This window comes from Silurus meridionalis, chromosome 13 (genome assembly GCF_014805685.1).
Source record: "Silurus meridionalis isolate SWU-2019-XX chromosome 13, ASM1480568v1, whole genome shotgun sequence".
Lineage (NCBI taxonomy): Eukaryota > Metazoa > Chordata > Actinopteri > Siluriformes > Siluridae > Silurus > Silurus meridionalis.
In genome coordinates, this window is record NC_060896.1 from 4,453,019 (window position 1) to 4,472,938 (window position 19,920).

General features: G+C 41.7%; 1 protein-coding gene across 1 annotated transcript in view; it reads left to right on the forward strand.

The window, feature by feature from the left end:
- Positions 1 to 5,140, forward strand: part of LOC124395635 (tyrosine-protein kinase CSK-like) — a 28,828-nt gene extending 23,688 nt beyond the window's left edge. The window contains 8 exon segments of the mRNA XM_046864315.1: positions 393 to 458; positions 543 to 642; positions 1,382 to 1,472; positions 2,182 to 2,255; positions 2,362 to 2,557; positions 3,017 to 3,074; positions 3,077 to 3,102; positions 3,568 to 5,140. Coding sequence (XP_046720271.1) covers positions 393 to 458; positions 543 to 642; positions 1,382 to 1,472; positions 2,182 to 2,255; positions 2,362 to 2,557; positions 3,017 to 3,074; positions 3,077 to 3,102; positions 3,568 to 3,750 — 794 coding nt within the window. The 3' untranslated portion in view covers positions 3,751 to 5,140.
- Positions 5,141 to 19,920: the final 14,780 nt, after the last annotated feature.

Below are 19,920 nucleotides of genomic sequence, written 5' to 3' on the forward strand. Positions count from 1 at the left end.
CTGATTCATGATCATTTGTTCGATTTGTATCGTAGGAGAAAAATCTTTTGTTGTTTTTTATATCCTGAGAGACAGTGTCACTACATCACCATGGTGACAGCTTAAGTTATTGTAATAGCTGTGAATACAATTATTGGTATGCAAAATTATTATATTTTGGTCGTCACGGTGACGCAGGTCTGCATGTTACAAACCTCCCGGTTTCACCCTGAGCTCCATGTGGAGTCTCAGCCAGCACATGCTACAGGTGTTCGATCGACTCTCCCTGGTTCTACTGGTTTTTTTTTTTTACAGCTTTATTATGTTTTGCAAAACTGTAATAAGGTCAGAGTTCATGTTTAGGGTCATTGTGTTCAGGGTGTGTGTAGTAAACATGTCTCTGATGTCCACAGGTGGCTGGGCTCTCAACAGGAAGGACCTGAAACTCATTCAGAGCATCGGCAAAGGAGAGTTTGGAGGTGTGTCAATCCAGCTGATCTCATCATAGCGTGTGTACAAACAGTATTTTGACATGCGTAACGTGTGTGTGTGTGTTTTCACAGATGTAATGGTGGGAGATTACAGAGGGACCAAGGTAGCCGTGAAGTGCATCAAACACGACGCCACAGCGCAGGCTTTCATCGCCGAGGCTTCAGTCATGACGTGAGTGTTCTCTTTTTCAGCTCAGAGCGAGAATTTACTGATATTGTGAAACGCGAGTAGATTCACAACTGTTTCCAAATAGATCATATGAATTAGAAGACAAACAACGCAGAGAGACTGAGAAGGCAGAGAGACAGACAAGACCAAGAAGACAGACTGGCAAAAAGCTAGACAGATAAACAGACAGACTGAGAAGACAGAGACAGACAGACAAGGCTAAGAGACAGAAAGACAGAGAAACGAATATACATAGAGACAAGACCGAGAGAAAGACCGACTGACTGACAAGGCCGAGAGACAGATAGATAGACAGACAAGATCAAGAGACAGACAGGCAGACTGACATGCCTGAGAGACAGATACACACAAGCAAGACTGAGAGACAGACATGTAGACAAAACCCCGAGACAGACAGGAGCACTATAAAACTTGTAGTAACACTGTCTTGCTGCTTAAAATCTTAATGATGTGTTTGTCAAATTAATGAATTTGGGATGTTTAAAGATTCAGTACAAATTTTCAATTTCAGTTCTCTTTCAATTATCTTTTTTTATGGAATCTAAATTATACTGGGAAAGTGAACTGGGATTCTAATTGATCCCAGTATGAATAATATCATTTTCACTCAGTCTCTGCTGTGTGTGTGTGTGTGTGTGTGTGTGTGTGTGTGTGTGTGTGTGTGTGTGTGTGTGTGTGTGTGTGTGTGTGTGTGTGTGTGTGTGTGTGTGTGTGTGTGTAGGCAGCTGAGGCACAATAACCTGGTGCAGCTGCTGGGAGTGATCGTGGAGGAGAGAGGGAGCCTCTATATTGTCACTGAGTACATGTCAAAGGTGAGCGCTGGAATTCACACACTTCATCACACCCTCCAATATGTCCATCCGCTTTCTCTCTGTCTCTCTATCACAGTGTGTATCTCTCTCTCTCTCTCTCTCTCTCTCTCTCTCTCTCTCTCTCTCTCTCTCTCTCTCTCTCTCTCTCTCTATCCACTGTACCACTCCCTTTCTCACTCTGTCACTATCTTGCTGCATCACTCCTTCTCCTTCTCTCTCTATTTCTGCCTCTTTCTCACTGTCTCTCTCTATTTCTGCCTCTTTCCCGTCTCACCGTCTTTCTATTTCTGCCTCTGTCTCACTGTCTCTCTTTATTTCTGCCTCTTTCCCCTGTCTCACTGTCTCTCTATTTCTGCCTCTTTCCCCTGTCTCACTGTCTCTATTTCTGCCTTTATCTCACTGTCTCTCTATTTCTGCCTCTTTCCCCTGTCTCACTCTCTCTCTCCTCTCTTTCTGCCTCTTTCCCCTGTCTCACTCTCTCTCTATTTCTGCCTCTTTCCCCTGTCTCACTGTCTCTATTTCTGCCTCTTTCCCCTGTCTCATTGTCTTCTTCCTTTGCCTCTCCCACTCAGCCTTTTTTCTGCCCGTCTCTCTGTCACGATGTCTCCTACAATGTCTTACTCTGTTTACTCTCTCACCTCAATACTCTTGTGCCCACTTTCTCTCCCATCTCTCTCTCTCTCTCTCTCTCTCTCTCTCTCTGTAACAGGGCAGTCTGGTGGACTATCTGCGCTCTCGAGGCCGTACTGTGCTTGGGGTCGAGTGCTTACTCAAATTCTCACTGTGAGTTTTGCTGCCTGCATACAGAAACTTTTTTTCTAGCTCTGTTTCTTCTATTTATATTCCGTCTGTCTCTCTCTCTCTCTCTCTCTCTCTCGCTCTCTCTCAGTGATGTGTGTGAGGCGATGGAGTACCTCGAGGCCAATAACTTTGTGCACAGGGACCTCGCGGCACGAAACGTTCTGGTATCCGAGGACAACATCGCTAAAGTGAGCGACTTCGGTCTGACTAAGGAAGCGTCGTCCACTCAGGACACTGCCAAACTGCCTGTCAAATGGACGTCACCTGAAGCACTGCGAGAGAAGGTTTTATATCCAACCGCATATAATACAGAAAACAATAGAAATGATGCTCATAGCAGTGTGTAGAAACACAATAAGGTTGTGTTATACAGTACGAGAGCGTCCTCTAGAGGCTATTCACTGACACTATGAGCTGTTAATTGAATTTTTTTTTGTACTGTTTTTATTTATTTTGTTATGTTACTCTTTGTTTCAGTTTGAATGCATGTCTTTTATCTATCTCAATATTTATTGATATAAAAAAAAAATTGTGATAAAGTTTAATAACGGTTGACTAATCAGTTATTTCCCAGTTTGATCCCACCTAACCAACGATCCCTAATAATAGGTTTAATAAATAATGTCTGCACTTTTGACAGTAACAGAGATGCCCCTGAGATTGAGAGAAATTGGTCCAGTCTGATATTCAATACTGTGTATTTTATATTTATTTATTTATTTATTTTTACTTTCTTTTCGCAGAGGTTTTCCACCAAGTCAGACGTGTGGAGCTACGGCGTCCTGCTCTGGGAGATCTACTCCTTGGCCGTGTGCCTTACCCTAGAATTGTAAGAGACCTCGTCCTGCCGTTTTTGAACGATCTACATTATTTCAGCTTTATTCTAAACTGGGAAAACTGTCGTGTAGGAGTTGTTGAAGTATTTTGTTTGGCCACTAGAGGGCAATATCTCTACAGATATCCACAAGCACACTTTTTAAAATGTAGTGGAACATCTTCTCAGAAGAATGGAGGTTATTATAATAGCAAATGGGGACTAAATGTGGAATGGGCTGATTTGCTAACCATTTTGAAAACCCTAAAAGGTTTCAGTAAGCGAGCAGAAGATTTCAGGCGGGTCTGAACGTGTCATGGATCGATAGCGTAAAAAACTCTCGTGCACTTCACAGTAGTTGTACAGCGTTTGAGAGTTATTCTCACAATAGAGATTCTGGTTGCTAATTGGTCAGATACAGAAAGCTATAATTTTGATATGTTGTTGTATAACTACAGCATTGTGTGTGTGTGTGTGTAGCCCCTAAAGGAAGTGGTGCCGCGGGTGGAGAAGGGCTATAAGATGGACGCGCCGGACGGCTGCCCCGCTGTGGTGTACGACCTCATGAAGCAGTGCTGGATCCTGGACCCGGCGGTGCGGCCGTCGTTCCGCATGCTGCGCGAGAAGCTGCAGCACATCAGAGCTAAAGAACTTTACCTGTGAAGTGGAGGAGGGGCGCCACGCCCAAGCGTTTCACCCAGGAGAAGGTGGCGAGGCGGGTAGCGGCGCTGTGGGCTGCTGTCGCTCCAACTTGTCCTTTCATTCGTCTTTGGGACTTTTATTGATTTTCTTGGGGTTTATTTTTATTTTTTTTTTTTTTTTTTGGACTGTTAATCTGGACACACTCGCGCTGTGTTTCTGTGGGGAGCACAAGCTTATTAGGTGTGTGTGTGTGTGTGTGTGTGTGTGTGTGTGTGTGTGTGTGTGTGTGTGTGTGTGTGTGTGAAAGAGATGGGAAAGCACGTCGTGTCCCAATGGTGCCGTGCCATTTTTTTTATTACACCATGCCGATACCATTTTGCCCAAAAGTATTTGCGCCCCCACCCCTCCCCCTATTTTTTTCTCTCTTTCTCTCTTTTTCTCCAACTCTTTCTCTTTATCTTTAACAGTTGCAATGACATAAACAGGAGAAAGGCTGGCCTTTTCTTTGTTGTATTGTCAGGTGCATTCTCTCTCTCTCGCTTTCTCTCTCTCTCTCTCTCTTTCTCTCTCTCTCTCTTCTCTCTCTCATTTACACCCTCTATTCCCAGATTTTTTGTTTCCTTCCTTCCTCTCGTGTCACCCGGCACAAGTTCTAGCTGCATGCGTCTCCTTCTTGGTGTGTGTGTGTGTGTGTGTGTGTGTGTGTGTGTGTGTGTGTGTGTGTATGAGAGTGAGTGAGGTATTCGCTCTGTGCCTGAGTGCCTCCAGATGGCAGGACTGATGCCTCTTATGTCCCCCTTCTCTGGAATTGTTTTTATTCCTTTAATTTTTTCAGGGGTTTTTTGTTTTGTTTTTGTTTTTTTTAACGATCGTCTTTTTCTTGTTGTTTTTGTTGTTGTTGACTTTGTGTTTATTTTTCGGTCTCCTCACGTCAATCAACATCTGACCTGGGACAAGTGCAGAGAACTGGAACGATGCACAAATACACCTCTCTCACACACACACACACACACACACACACACACACACACACACATCGTTAAATAAACACACACACACACTCATACATGCATTTCCCAGTAGAGCTCAAACTACGTCGGCCCAAAACAGGACCCACAAAGCAGTTTTACCCATAAACCCCTGGGGGAAGCGGGGGGGGTGGATGTATCTGAATACGGTAGAACTCTTCATGCGTGAGCTTGTTTTATATTAAAATGTATTTAAAGAACTTAAAATAAGAAGAAAACCTGAAAAAAGGCGAAGACGACTCAACTGACAGACGTGCGGAGGCTGACGGATGAGAGAGCGAGGGAGTGATGGAGAGAGAGGTCTGAGGTTAATCTGTCAGTGCTTTTAATGTTCATTGTTTGATTATGCTGCCATGATTACGAATAAATCATTCCATCACACACTCGTGTGTGTGTGTGTGTGTGTGTGTGTGTGTGTGTGTGTGTGTGTGTGAGAGTGAGAGAGAGAGAGAGAGAGAGACCAATGAGGAGAGAACATACTTGGAAATTGACCTTCTGACAAAACTCCGGGGTGTGTGTGTGTGATGCTGTTTGTATGCTTTGAGAATCAATCAGTTGATACTTTTCATACAAATGACCCTTCATTAAGCCCCGCCCCCAGCAGTCAGTAATGTTGTGTCTGGCAAACAAGACTTGATGAATTGCTCTGTATGGAACAATAAAGCTGAGCAAAAAAAAACATATTCAGCCTACAATAAAAGGTTTAAACAAAAACAACGTTAAGAACCTGTCAGGAAGTCCAATGCCTCATCCATCAGTGCTCACCGTTAAAGTTTTCTCCATATACACTAATTGCAAAAGTATTGAGGCACTTTTTTTTTTTCAGCCAAAGCCTTTACCAAACCATTACCACAAAGGTGAAGGCACACAATTGTAAATTGTTATCGGATGCTGCAGTACGAAATTATTCTTTCACTTTAACTAGGAGACACAAACCTGTTCCAGCTTGGCTACAGTGTGTGTGCACAAAACACACTCCGTGAAGATGTTCTGTACATGCACTGTCCGAGTGCATTATTGTGCTTGCCACGTAGACGTGCTGGTGTGAGGTCTATGTATACAACAGAATAAATGAGTAGAGAGGAATTATTTGCAATTCGTGACTATAAAGGATCCCAAATAAATAAATAAATCATGTGAGAAAGGCCCATGTGTGTGTGTGTGTGTGTGTGTGTGTGTGTGTGTGTGTGTGTGTGTGTGTGTGTGTGTGTGTGTGTGTGTGTGTTAGAGACGGAGAGTGTAGGGGGGAGCAGCAGGCACTTGGCAATCTAGTAACTTTTCTCATTTTACTAAATAAAACTTATACCAAATATATAAATATAAAAACCTTGGAGATGTGTTTGTGCCTCCGAGGCGCTCTCCATACCTCATGGATTATGTGGTGACTGACAGATAAATAGTAAAACAGCCCATAATTTTAAATGATTCCTTTCAGATGTTATATGATGTGATAGTATTTTGAAAACAGTTCCCACCTCCTTTGGTGATTGACAGCAGATACTCCACAGACTGGAACAGATTATCACAAAGGTCACCTCTATTTGCCAAGGACTGGTGGGGCAGAGGCCATGCCTCCTGTACAAGCTCCGAAAGTGGAAGAGGCCATGCCTCCTGTACAAGGACTGGAGGGGCAGAGGCCACACCCTCTGTACAAGGACTGATGGGACAGAGGCCACTCCTTTTTTAATCAAACTGACTAGTAAAGAGACTGTCCCATCACAGAGACTAAGAGGGACACAGGCCATGCTTCCTTCAACATCCTTCAGCTGTAACACACAGAGGTTATGCCTTCCTCAACAAGACTGACAGAGGCAGAGTCCACCCCACCTAAATGAGTACTAACCAACACCACGGATATGCCCCCTGCACAAGGAACATTTACAGAGGCCATGTGTCATTCACGTGGACTAACGGATAGGCCACACCTCTTAAATTAGTACTGACAGGAACTAGGACAAGAACAACAGTTATAAGGCCATGTGTCATTCACCAAGATTGACGGAGCCTTAAGCCACACCTCCTGCGCAACGCCACTCTTTTTGCTCAAGGAATGTCAGAGTTCACCGGGACTGACAGAGACATTCCACAACTTCTAAAGGGTTACTGACAAAGACCGAGGTCATACCTCAGACTGACAGGGGAACAGGCCACTCCTTTTTTAATAAAACTGACTAGTAAAGAGACTGTGCCCCCTTGCAGAAACTAAGAGGGACAGAGGCCACGCCACCTTCAATGTCACTCTAACACACGCCTTCTTCACTGAGACTGCCAGAGACAGGCCTCACCTCCTATATGGGGACTGACAGGAACTAAAGCCGTGCCTCCTGTACAAGGAACGACTGTTATGAGGACGTTATTGTGGACACAATACTGACAGGCACAAAGGTCATGCCTTTTGCACAAGGAATGGCAGAGGCCATGGGTCTATCACGGGAACAGGCCACACCTTCTAAATTGATACATACAGGGACCGAGTCTCATGCATCATTTATTAAGACTGGCGAAGACATTGTACTGTAGGCCACGTTTTTCACCTAAGGAACAAGTTACAGAGGCCATCCAGCATTTACAGGGACTGACAGGGACATAGGCCACATCTTCTGCACAAGGACTGACAGCTACAAAGGCCACACCTCCTTTCCTTCACTACAAACGATGGTTTGTGAATATTGACACCTGCCCCAATTCGGATTTTAACCTCCAGTGAAATCTGTAACCCCACAAATTAAAAACTATGACAATTATTAATGAGAATGTTCATTATTAGCAGCACATTATTCAAAACGGATTTAATATACTATGAAACTCAAATTCCTTTAAGAATTCCAGCTTGTTATTATCTGTGACCCACATTCGAGGCAACCCCAAACTGGGCCACTGAGCTGTCAATCAAAAAAGCTTTTATAACGTAAGTGTCTACTCCAGTCCTGAAGGATCCATACCTTCATGTTCTGACTTGAATTACTTTCATGGGAATAAGGGTTCATAGGGAATTGGGTTCTTCGCAACACCCACGCACCACTCGAGCGCAGACACACTCGCGTGCCGGGACGCTTTGCGGCTGACAGGTGCAGAGACGTTGTGTTTTGTCTGGTGAGGAGTTATTTCTGGGTGCTCGCACCAAACAAGTTCTCACACTTGATTTTCTTGTGTGAGGTGTGATGAAAGTGTGATGCGGTCGGCCACTGGGAATCCAAAACGGCTGAGTCGGGAGTCTCAGAAACGGCCTGAAATGGAATTGGACTAGCTCAGAAGTTCTTCCTCAGATCGCTAATGTCCAGTGTTCTGGAAGTTGTTATATATCACTGCTAGTGTGACAGAACTGGAGCGGTGTTGATCCGACTTGCTTTCTGATGGAACCCTAGATTTTTCCAGCCTCGTTTTGAAAATCGAAAAGTTTGCACTCATTCCCATCAACCATGACATGTATACGAACTGATTCCTGAAGATTGTTCTTGGGAAATGGAAACTTATAGAGGGAAAAATTTTCTCAGAGAAAAATAGTGTATACATTCTTTTAAATCACAGTCTTCTACAGAACCTTATACCAATGCAGCTGAACTTTCCATCCTGTTGTTCAGAAGATTCATTTTCTAATACGGCATCTGGAAAAGTGGTGTCCACTGCAGTGTTTAGGACCATGAACTCATATCAACACATTATTCAATTTAATTCATTTGTAGAGCACTTTTCAATGGCCATTGTCCCAATGCAGCTTTACTGAGATAAAGCAGTTATAAAGTTGTATAAAAGAATATTTAAGTTTAGCGCATATACGTTTGTTCCTTGTAAGTGTAAGTTTATCCCAGTGAGCGAGCCAGTGGCGACTGTGGTGAAGGAAAAACTCCCTGAGATGGTGTGAGGAAGAAACCTTGAGGGAAACCAGACTCAAAAGGGAACCCATCTTCATCATTATTTAAAAAGAATGTCTACAGGAAGTTACAGCTCTACCTCTGCCATGTTAATCTGTATTCTATGTGACTCTCAGTACACGCCTCGGTCTCCGTAGTGTTGCGTCATATTCACGAAGCAGAAGTGGTGCTGAGAGAACGCGCTCGAGAAACAGTTTAGAGAGGAGTTTATCGTTCTATATATAAAATATTGGTCACATATTATTGCACTTTCTAAATAATAATAGTATAGTGCATCTACTAATAATTATATATAACTAAATAGTTTTTTTTTACAGATGCAAATATAAAAAATAAACATTATATATATAAATAAATCTATATATAAATATAAATATTTTAAAAACGATGCTTTGCGATACAAATGGCAACTTTTAAACGATGTAGACTTTTTTTAAATTGATGCACCACATCATCAACTTTTATGCCGATGAACCGATGTGAATTTTACCATTCCTAATTTCTGTAAAACAACACAGAGCTCCACTTTATCAATGTTTAATAAAATGTCTAATTGGTGATATGGTATAGAAACTGTTAAAGAAGTCTGCACTTTCAAGGAAAGTTTGTGTTACAGTCAAGTCCGAAAAGAGATTCTGGTGAAGAACAGGATGTTTATTGCTGCTATAATGTAACAGATAACAGAATATTCCACACCATGAAATGTAACATTTAAAGGACAAAAATATTTCTTTTAAAAAGTTGACAATTGTAGTAATTGTGGTATAAAGAGGAATAAAAAACGGCAGGATGCACCGCAGTGGGTAAGTAATCAACTCCAGGGTGGTAATAGTAACTCGGCTTCATGTTGCGCTTCATCACACCACCCAGCCTTGTTTTTATTCCTCACGTATTATCCTCCAAACAAATCCCAACACAAATTCTTGCCTCAGAACTCGGCGTCACACCTCCTACTCGAGTCTGACGCTGTTCCAGTGACACCACGCTGAGTGCTGATGAACAAAGCGATGGAGCTACGACTGTTTTTAGCTCTGTTGTGTGCTTTTGTCTTGTGTCTTTAGATACCAGTTTACAGAGATACGGTTTCCGCTTTATGTCTTGTTTTATTCAAGACCCTGAACAACTTGTCTGCTCTTTGACTTTCGCTTTATTGGAAAGCTAATGACAGATTTTGGTCCAGATTTACACTATATAGACAAAAGTTTGGCGACCCCTGGCCATAAGATTGGTATGTTTATCCGCAAACATTTTCAAAATCTTTCCATCCTCAAGCCTCAGTCGTTCATTTCGACGAGGTTCCAGGCACCCATATTAAATCCTGAGCTGTACATGCAGTCATTTTGTTTGGTGTAGAAATCATCATGTCTGCTTAATCCCCCCCAATGTGATCTTTTAGCTGCCTCGGCTTTGCAGAGGATTGACACTAAACGGATGACTCACTGTCCATAAGCAGAGCCCGACTCGGCACAACAGGAGTGGATTTGACGCAGAGGATCCGCCCCCCGAGATCTTTAAAGCTTCTTTGTTTTAATTAGTGCTCTTCTTTTAAACTTTTTCTCTCTGCTGCTGCTGCTCTGAAATTTGGCTTTCAGCGATCTATCTTGGGTTTGTGTTTGGCTCGTGTTCATGAAGACGGTGATGTGCATGTAGCACCACTAACAAAGAAGCGCTTACATAAGAGAGGCAGCTCAGCCCAAAGGCTTGTACCCTGGTCTGACTTTAGTCACTGATGCCTGGCAAGACTTCAGCTTGATAAAAAAAAATTCACTTTACATCCTTTGGAAGGCAGCCATCTGTTGGGTCTACACTTGTAGTGTATTTCAATGTTTTGTATTTAATTTCCATGACTGAGTTGTTTGGCTTGTGTTTTGTTCATGTGCTCTTACGCTATGTCTTGTGGCAGCCCTGATGTCCATTCCGATGTTCCTGATTTGTGTCCTCTGCTGCCTTGGTTAATATGGACTCATGCTTCAGTGGACAAAACATGAGACATTGTTCTGGAACAGTGATAGGTTGTTCATGTAAGATACGTTCATTTTGCTGGAGTCTTCATTTTGACTCAGAAGAATGAGTAGCCTCAAAGAGTGATTTGTTCATTTTTATGAGCAAAGCATCGCAAAATCTTTGTAGATTGTGTACAGGACACAGAATTGAGTAGTTTACCTCTCGACTCTTCTAGTCGTGCGTTATATTGTCACATGTCTCCCATATATACTATGCAGTGTATTACACAGAAACAGATTTGAGAAGTTCATCTCATGAGTCCTCTAGTCCGAGTCGTTTGTTCTTTTGTCACATGACTCACATATACACATATACTATAGTCAAAGATCTTGTATGTAGATGTGTTGGGGGATTTTTTATTTATTATTTATTGAAGCAACAAAATGAAATAAATGACTAAAAGACTTGTTCATTTTAATGTTCAAGATTCAAAGAACCAAGTCATGCATTCTACTGATATTAAAAGCTCACACAGAGACAAACCACAAGGAGTACCTGGGATTGTCTTCAATTAATTTCCACTCCCACCTGTTCCTAAAGGAATTCCTATTCCGATTAAAAGTCCAATCCTGCCCACTCCTAATGCCATTCTAGGACCCAGTTCATGCCTACACTTTAAATAAACGTGGCTATCTTGATGGCAGCATTACAGTTAGCTGTAATGAAAAGCCATGATACATTGTCTTGCTAGATATTAGACCAGAAGAGTGAACATCTAAAACAGGAGCTCTGAAATGACTTCAAGCTGCAAAGGAGCTTTCTATAGTACCAGATTATTTATAGGGACTTTTGTTTGGTGGATGGGATGCGCCATGTAATCTCCAGTGACAGGAAATTAAAACCTGTGGAAAAAAAAATACAAAAACCTCCCTGGTGTCATTACAATGTTATTAAATAGGATTTAACCAGAACAAGCTACAAAGCCCTAGCAAAGACAGTGAACATCACTGTCAGGAAAACCAGTTTGAAGTTAAATTAAGAAGAAGGCAATTGAAAAGAGTTGCAGGACAACCTGAAAGCAGCCGAACCAAGCATTACAGAAAGGTTTAAAGCTCCTCTGATAAAAGCACATAATTGTTTAGAAGTTCAAATCTCCTTTTGCATAAACAAATGAAGGGAAAATAAATATTTGGCAATATTTTCAGCTTTAAACCTATTTTTTATTGATTAGCTGTATCTTTGGACACGTCCTGGTTCATGTTTATGAATATGCATTTCTATATATAATTTTCTAGAATGTATACCAATCGAGTAAAAAGAAGGCAGGTCTTTTCACTTTTCAGTAAAGGTGTTTCATCATTCAGTCAAAACGATCCCATAGTATGTGTAATACATTGTTACAAATACATAGTTGTTTCCTAATAGATGCTCGAAAAAAGCTTGTGATAGAAATTAGCCACCGAAAGTCGCAATCTCTATTGAAAACCATTCACTGCAGCTGAGGATGTTCTCCACATGAACAGTCTAAAGATCGACTCGGTTACTGTGGAAGGTTAAACTCAAGAACCATGAAAATGGACATTGGCAGACTTATAATGAAAGGTCATTCGGTGTCACCCTGATGAGGATTTCTTTTTGAGTCTGATTCCTCTCAAGATTTCTTCCTAATGGCATCTAATTTATGACTTTGAAATGTAAATACACCGATTAGGAATAAAATGAAACTGATTATTTCTTCATTATGGCACCTGTTAGTGGGTGGATATATTTATTAGTCAGCAAGTGAACATTTTGTCCTCAAAGTTGACGTGTTAGAAGCAGGAAAAATGGCGTAAAGAAAGGATTTGAGCAAATTTGACTAATTGTGACGTCTAGACGTCTGGGTCAGAGCATTTTCAAAACTGCAGTGCTTGTGGGATGTTCCTGGTCTGCAGTGGTCAGTTTCTATCAAAAGTGCTTCAAGGAAGGAACAGTGGTGAACCGGCGACAGGGTCATGGGCAGTCAAGGCACATTGATGCACGTTGGGGGGCGAAGGCTGGACCGTGTGGTCTGATCCAACAGACGAGCTCCTGTAGCTCAAACTGCTGAATAATTTCATGCTGTTGATGCTTGACAGGTCAGAACTGCTTTGGCAGCAAAAGGGGGACCAACACAATATTAGGCAGGTGGTCATAATGTTTTGCCTGAAGATTCAATTAAAGAATTAGAAAATCAAAAAGATTTCTCATTCTATCTTTGGTTAAAAAGACTATGACAGTGGCGAGTCTTTGAACATCTTGCACAATAAGAGGTAGGACCACTGGTTAGGAGCCGCTACTAAAATAATCTGCACGATTGTTTCACATTTGCCAACTTTCGTATACATTAGATAAACTCATAACCCAGATTTTTAAAAAAGACCTTTAAAAACTTTCAGATATCAGCGAGTTCAGCCGAGACCAACACATTCATCCCTCCACTTCTTAAAACCCTCAGGTTTCCTTTGAGACGTCATATTTATTTTAGTGACTCAGACATCACAGGAGAAACTGGATGAAGGATCGAGTCCGATCCAGACCCGCTCTCTCAAGGCAAAATCTTCTGCAGCTGTGAAGATTAAAGTGCGACAGCTGCTCCCGGCTGGGAATCTGGGGGGCGAAAGTAAAGTGGACCTAACACTTCGATTGGCCGGACAGTGAAATGGAAGCGCCCTGTCGCTTAATCCCCGCTTGTAAAATCTGCCGTGAGGGTTTTTAAAAAGAATGAACAGCATGAATCTGACAGTAGTTTCCTGCCTTTTGGGGTTTTATTTTTAGAATCATTTCATTATGAGTGTCAAAAGTTTTAGTATCGATTTTAACACCATGTGGGGTAAAAAAAAACTGTCATATGAAACTGTATAATCCTAAAAGCTACCTAAATCTTTATTAACTTGAGCAGCAGCTTCTAATCAGCTTTGAGCTCCTTAAACATCTAAGCGGATGTGTTTGTTAGAGTGTGTTTGTGTGTGTATCAAACAAGACAGAAAGTGCTGAATTTAGGCTCTTACACTCTGCTATGTTTGCATTTGTCACAATTTGCCAAAAAGTGAAACCAGGTTTGTAATAATGACACACAAGGTTCGAGAGCTTCAGAGGAGATCGCAGATCTGTTGAAATTATTCCCTGAGTGCTCCTGAATTCTCAGTTCTGACTGGTCAGAAGATTGATTCATGTTCTACTCTGTGGCTGAATTGGTCCAGATACAATACAAATACCTGGTTTAAACTGATGCGCCGGGTTGAATGCAATATTGTTTCTATGGCAACTCGTAATTGCATTATATACGTTTTCTCCAGTGTTCTTCAGACTGATGGTATTTTTAGTCTGTGACCTAATGATCCAGTATCAGGATGTATTTATTGCTTGAGACGTTAAGCGCTTCTGCCAAATGCTATAAATGTAAATGATTTGTAGATGTTCCATGAAAGGATAGAAATCATTGTCTTGTTTTTATTGGGGAAAGAATTATACTCGTCCGCAAAAAAAGAACAAAAACACCAGAAATGTGAGATACCTCTACAAGTACAAATGACTCACTCTGAAGTATCCATATAAGGTTAATATATTGCATGTATAGACTTGGAGGGTGAACTCATACTGTAGAAGAAATGTATGTACAGTATATAGTAGTTCAGATTTTATACCATCCTGATGTTTGGCCAGCTTCAGTCACGTCCCACCTCATGAAGATTATGGACCTTTGAAGAAGTAGATGCTGAACTCACAAACATCCCGTACCATCTAGGGACTTACCAGTGCCAATTGGATCCCACTACATGTGTGGAGTTTTGACATTGGACCTCCTGGAGTGTTTAAAGGCTCTGGCATGGAGAAGCTAATGTTGGATCTGTGATGATCACAAATGTTGAGCTCAGTAGCTCCTAGTTTTATAACCATATAGACTGTATAAGACTGTAGAAAGAACATTACTTATAATCTTACTCCAGTGCTCATGTTAGTTCTCACTCTCCAGTGTTCTGTATTGTTGAAAGATTTATGATCACACTCTTGATGTCACCCAAATGAGGATGGGTTCCCTTTGAGTCTGGTTCCTCTCAAGTTTTCTTCCTCATAACATCTAAGATAGTTTTTCCTTGCCACAGTTGCCACGGCTGCTCATCAGGGATAAAGGCACACCGTTCACCTTGATGTTGATTTCTGTAAAGCTGCTGTAAAACAATGTCTGTTGTGAAAAGCGCTATAGAAATATACTTGACTTGATAAGAACCTCCACTTTTCTGGGAAGATGCTCCACTAGATATTGGAGTGTGTTTGTCATGTGCTGATTTGTCTGTAGGTAAGGAGGCCTGGGGTGCAGTCAGTGTTCCAATTAATCCTAATAAATCTTTTGGAAGGCCTCTCAAGATCTTTCATTCCAGCATCATGGAGCTGGCTTTGTGTACAGGAGCACTGTTACCCTGGAACATGTTTGGATCTTCTAGTTCAAGTGAAGGGAAAATGTCATGTTATCAAAGCCAAAACATCCTTTACAATTGTGTGCCTCTGAGTTTGTGGGAGTTGTGCGAAAGAATCTCATATGCCTTCAAAAGTCAGGTTTCCCAATAATTGTGTCCATTCAGTAAAGCTTTCAAGACCATCAAAGTAAGCTCAGAGTGCTTTAAAGTGATCTTTAGTGACCCTCTTTCGAAACGCGTGAGCTAAAAATGAAGACTGCACGAAAAATCTTGCAAGCGAAATCTTGTCATTGAAGCCATAAAAATCCGGGAAGTGCTAAAGAACTGACAGTGCCATTGTGAAGTGTTGCTGCCTCAGGTGGACTCGGCATGTCGCTCACATCTCTGTCTGCTTCATTCGATCCCTCGCTCGCTTACACACACACACACACACACACACACACACACACCCTTCCTTCCTGCTTGCCAGACAGACGTGTCTTTTCCCTCCCTCCCTCCCTCCCTCCCACACACACACACACACACACACACACAGAGAGCTTACACTTCACCCTATAAATACGACAGCGTTTTAGCTGATGCCTTCACAATTACCACGTACGCTCACAGGCGGCTGAATTTGCATCTCCGACATGTGCGTCAGCCCAGAGCATCACTGCAGTGTTGAAAATGAGAACAGGAAATCATCACGTAGTCACTCTGCCTTTTTTTTATTATTAAAAAACTGTTTCCTGAAGAAGCGCAGACACCATGGAAGGAAATACGGAGCACAGCTGTGAATCCGACTCAGGCGAATTTGTGTGTGATTCGGCTGTGATTATTTTAACTCTCTCTTTAGCCGTGTTTGTGTGTTTAACTACCCGGTGGTTTGGGGAAGGATGAGGCCAGTGATTTGATCTAATAGTGTAGTTTTGTGTCTATTTTCTGCTTGAGTGCTGGGACAGTTTTTTTCCCCACTGGCCTCGAGTCTCATTAAGGGGTTGAGTGGGTGATGTGGCAGTAATTACGCCTGGGGTTGTGTTGTTTTTCATCACCATGCCCTTGAGCACTCTCTCTCTCTCTTTCTTCTTCTCTCTCTTGTCTTTTTCCATCTTTCTTTCAAACACTCTTTCCGCATTAGGCTGGATATCAGACTCTTCGGTTCGCCCCTCGTGATTCGTTCACTCGAGTGTTATTGTCTTATGTAACCCTGTTACGGCTCTGTCCTTGCTCACCGTGAAGTGGTTTGCTAATTCTCCCTCTTATCTGCACATCAAGGGGCCTCTCCAAACCTCAATTCAAAATCCCTTCTCACGTGTCCGTGTGCTTGTGAAGCATATTGCACAGTGCCTTGCCCTATACTCTGTGTGATGTGTAGAGGAACTCTGCGTGGCTGCTCCAATTTCACTTCCATACGTGTTTTTCCGGAGCACTTGTCCTTGGAGACAAGAGCTTATCATCCGTCTAGGTGATATATATCTATATAAGCGCATGGAGCATGTCCAAGTCCTTCAACTGACAGGTTATTCTTCGGCATTGACGTCATCGCCTGTCTGCGCTTCATATATGTCTCACGCCGGTGTTTCTTTTCCAATATACATGACACTGAGTTATCTAAGATATCTAAAATTCTTGTAGGTGTGACACAGGAGATCCTGATGCACCCGGATGTGAAGGTTTTAGTTGTATGTGCGTTTAACAATGGACATTGGCGGAGAAACCTTTAGGTGATAACCCTAGATATATAATAATATAATTGTATGTTAGCGCATCGGTGAGAGTGCTGCATCCTAACCACTAGACCACCAGGGAACCTTTGACAGGGAAAATGAAATAAGGTATAATAAATATTATGTTATATAAAAGCTAAAGACACTAAACAGTGTTATTATCCTAGTTTGATCTTAGACCTGAGAGGAGGCATTGCATTTTTTCTCCCTAAACAGCTTCTCAGGCATCTTATGAGGAGATCCTTAGTTTCCTCTACTGAATACATCGGATACGTTTACAGACTCTGATATAAATAGAAGGTATTCACACTTCCAACTTCCTATTTCCAATAATATTCTTTTCATTCAAGTAGTAATAAAAACACTTGATACATAAGCCCTTTTTTTTCTTTCTGGTTAACCCTAGATGATTCAGAAAAGGACAAGCATTTGGGAATAGTTTTAGAAGAGGAAAAAAACCTTGACATCCCAAATCTCAAGGGAATTAGAATAATCCTGTTATCATGCACAATGAGCAGAGGTTAAATCCAAAAACACTGAATCCTTCTCGAGTTGTTTGCGCTGTATTTATGTTCAGAAAAGAAGTGCTGGAAACACTTTGGATGAATTTGTATTTATGGCATTCCTAGACAACTTTATCCAGATCAACCTACAACTAAACAGTTTAGGGTCACGTCATATATATATAGTAGGTGTTTGTCTTTTCAAACTGTGTCAAGTATCAGTCACTGAGTTCATAGTCATGACATTATTAGGACGTTCAAATTAATTACAGAAAATATGCAAGCATGAAAATATCAGATGAGTCAGAATAACTGAGTTGCCCTCTTACATCACTCAGCCATCCGTACTGATAGACTGTTATAATCATTCGGATTTGATCTTGTCAGCTGTAGTGCACACCCACCTACAGAAGGTGTCATGACAGAGCTCCTCCTCCTTCTACAAGTCTCTGTGACATTGCCTGGATGTGCGCTACTCAGCCCGTGGTGTCGTTCTGCCGTGTGACATCAGATGGTCAATTCTCTGTTCGCAGGAGGAGGCGGTCAGAGGTTTGTGAACCAGGAGGAAAAAAATCAGTCCCGCAAATCCATGTCCTGAGTCCATCCGGTAACAGCACGCCGCTGTGTGTTTAGTGGGTGTGTTTATTCCGTACCTCTTTAAATAACCTAATCAAAACTCACCCCAGGGTGGCGGCTGCCATGTTCCGTTTGACTTTGTGAAATATAAGGTCCTGAAGTCAGGGAGAACATGCTTTCTGCACCAGTTGTCAGGGACGATTTGCATTTCCCCTGGGAATATTTCACTCCTGTGACCCCGCTTTTCCCTCATGCTCAGTGCCAGCCTTCAGGGGTCACACAACATGCCAACAGAGATCTCTGTCTGAGCCAACTGAGGGCTCCTAGGGCTTCCAAACCAACATGAGACCTAGCCTTACACTCACACACACACACACACACACACACACACACACACACACACACACACACACACAGACACAGACACACACACACACACACACAGTATACACATATACAATACCCACTGACACACACACACACACACACACACACTCTCACACACACACACACACACACACACACACGCACACACACACACACACACAATATACACACAATATCCAATTAAGGTTCACACACCCACACAATGAACACACACACAATGCAAATGCACATACATATACAGTACATACACATAGAATACACACATGTACACCTAAACGCACACATTTTACACACTATACACATACACAAACAAACATAATTTCTCTCTGTCCATTATAATAGAAAAAACCTGGAGTAGAGCCATAATGGTGTCCTGCCGGGTCCAGTTTCTCATTTTAGCTGAGATCCAGTGCAGCCATGTGTAAACTCGTGGGTTAATCCGCTTGGATTCAGCCCGGCATTTTGTTACTGCCAGTAATTTAGGCATGTTAATAAACCGCAAGCAAATTCCAGTAAGATCTGCCATCATCAGTCCAGCGCTGGTCTTTCCAACACAGCTAATTATTCAAAAACGCTGAAGCTGAACATTTTTTTATAGGGCAGAGGAGCTCAGACCCTTTTTCTATAAAAAGCAGAAAAACCAAACTGGATTGAGAGCCGTTGGTCGAAAATAGATGCTATATTATACCATATATTTTCAAAATGTTAGTTTGAGATCTCTAAAATGGACATTCGGTACCACCCAGATGAGGATGGGTTCCGCTTTTGAGTCTGGTTCCTCTCAATGATTCTTCCTAATGCCGTCTCAGGTAGTTTTTCCTTGCCACAGGTACCACCGGCTTGTTCATTATGGACAAACTGACACTTATAAAGAACATCTTGTTCATTCTTTATCAACGCATTATCTGTGTAAAGCTGCTTTGAGACAGTGTTCATTGTTAAAAGTGCTGCATATATAAAAATTAATTGAAAAACATTGAATAAGTCTCTCATATAGGGGATTTATAGCAATCATAACAGACTGAAACGAATAAAGGATCGACAGCAGAAGCTTACGATGATTTTTAAAAAGTCCTGGACTTGATGAAGTTCTGCTTTTCTCCCTGACTGCACTCACATGAACGACTTCAGATGTAATAAATCAACTGCTCGTGGAATAACAGTTTAGTACAATATCTAAAATCAGGCTAAAGCTGTTCCTGGGTTTTATAAAACCTTACAACAACTCCAATATCAGCCTGTAATTAGTATAGAGTACATTACTTTCATTCTAAATGTTTCTACCAAACATGTATGAAAACATATACAGGTATATGAAGGACTAACCATTAAAGAGCAGCCAGAGTGTAACGTCTTTGTGGAGTTTCACATGTGCTTATCATGTCTGTGTGGGGGTTCCTCAGGGTTCTCTGGTTTCTTTCAAAACTGTAATTTGCTTGGTTGAGCTAAATTACGTGTGTGTGTGTGTGTGTGTGTGTGTGTGTGTGTGTTATCAGTGACGTGAATAGGTCATGTGATGAAGATATAAAAGTCTTTATTTACACTCTTCATTCATTTATCTTTCCATGCTTGTCATCTTTACTATACACATCTTCATCTTACAGTGTTTCTCGTCGTTTTGTTGGTTTGCTTCATGTCTTTCTTTTCATCCATTTGCACTAAATATAACAATCTGCCCTTGCATCCATTTTTTTCAACCTACTACATGGCGTAACTGAAGAATGAATCAGTGACTA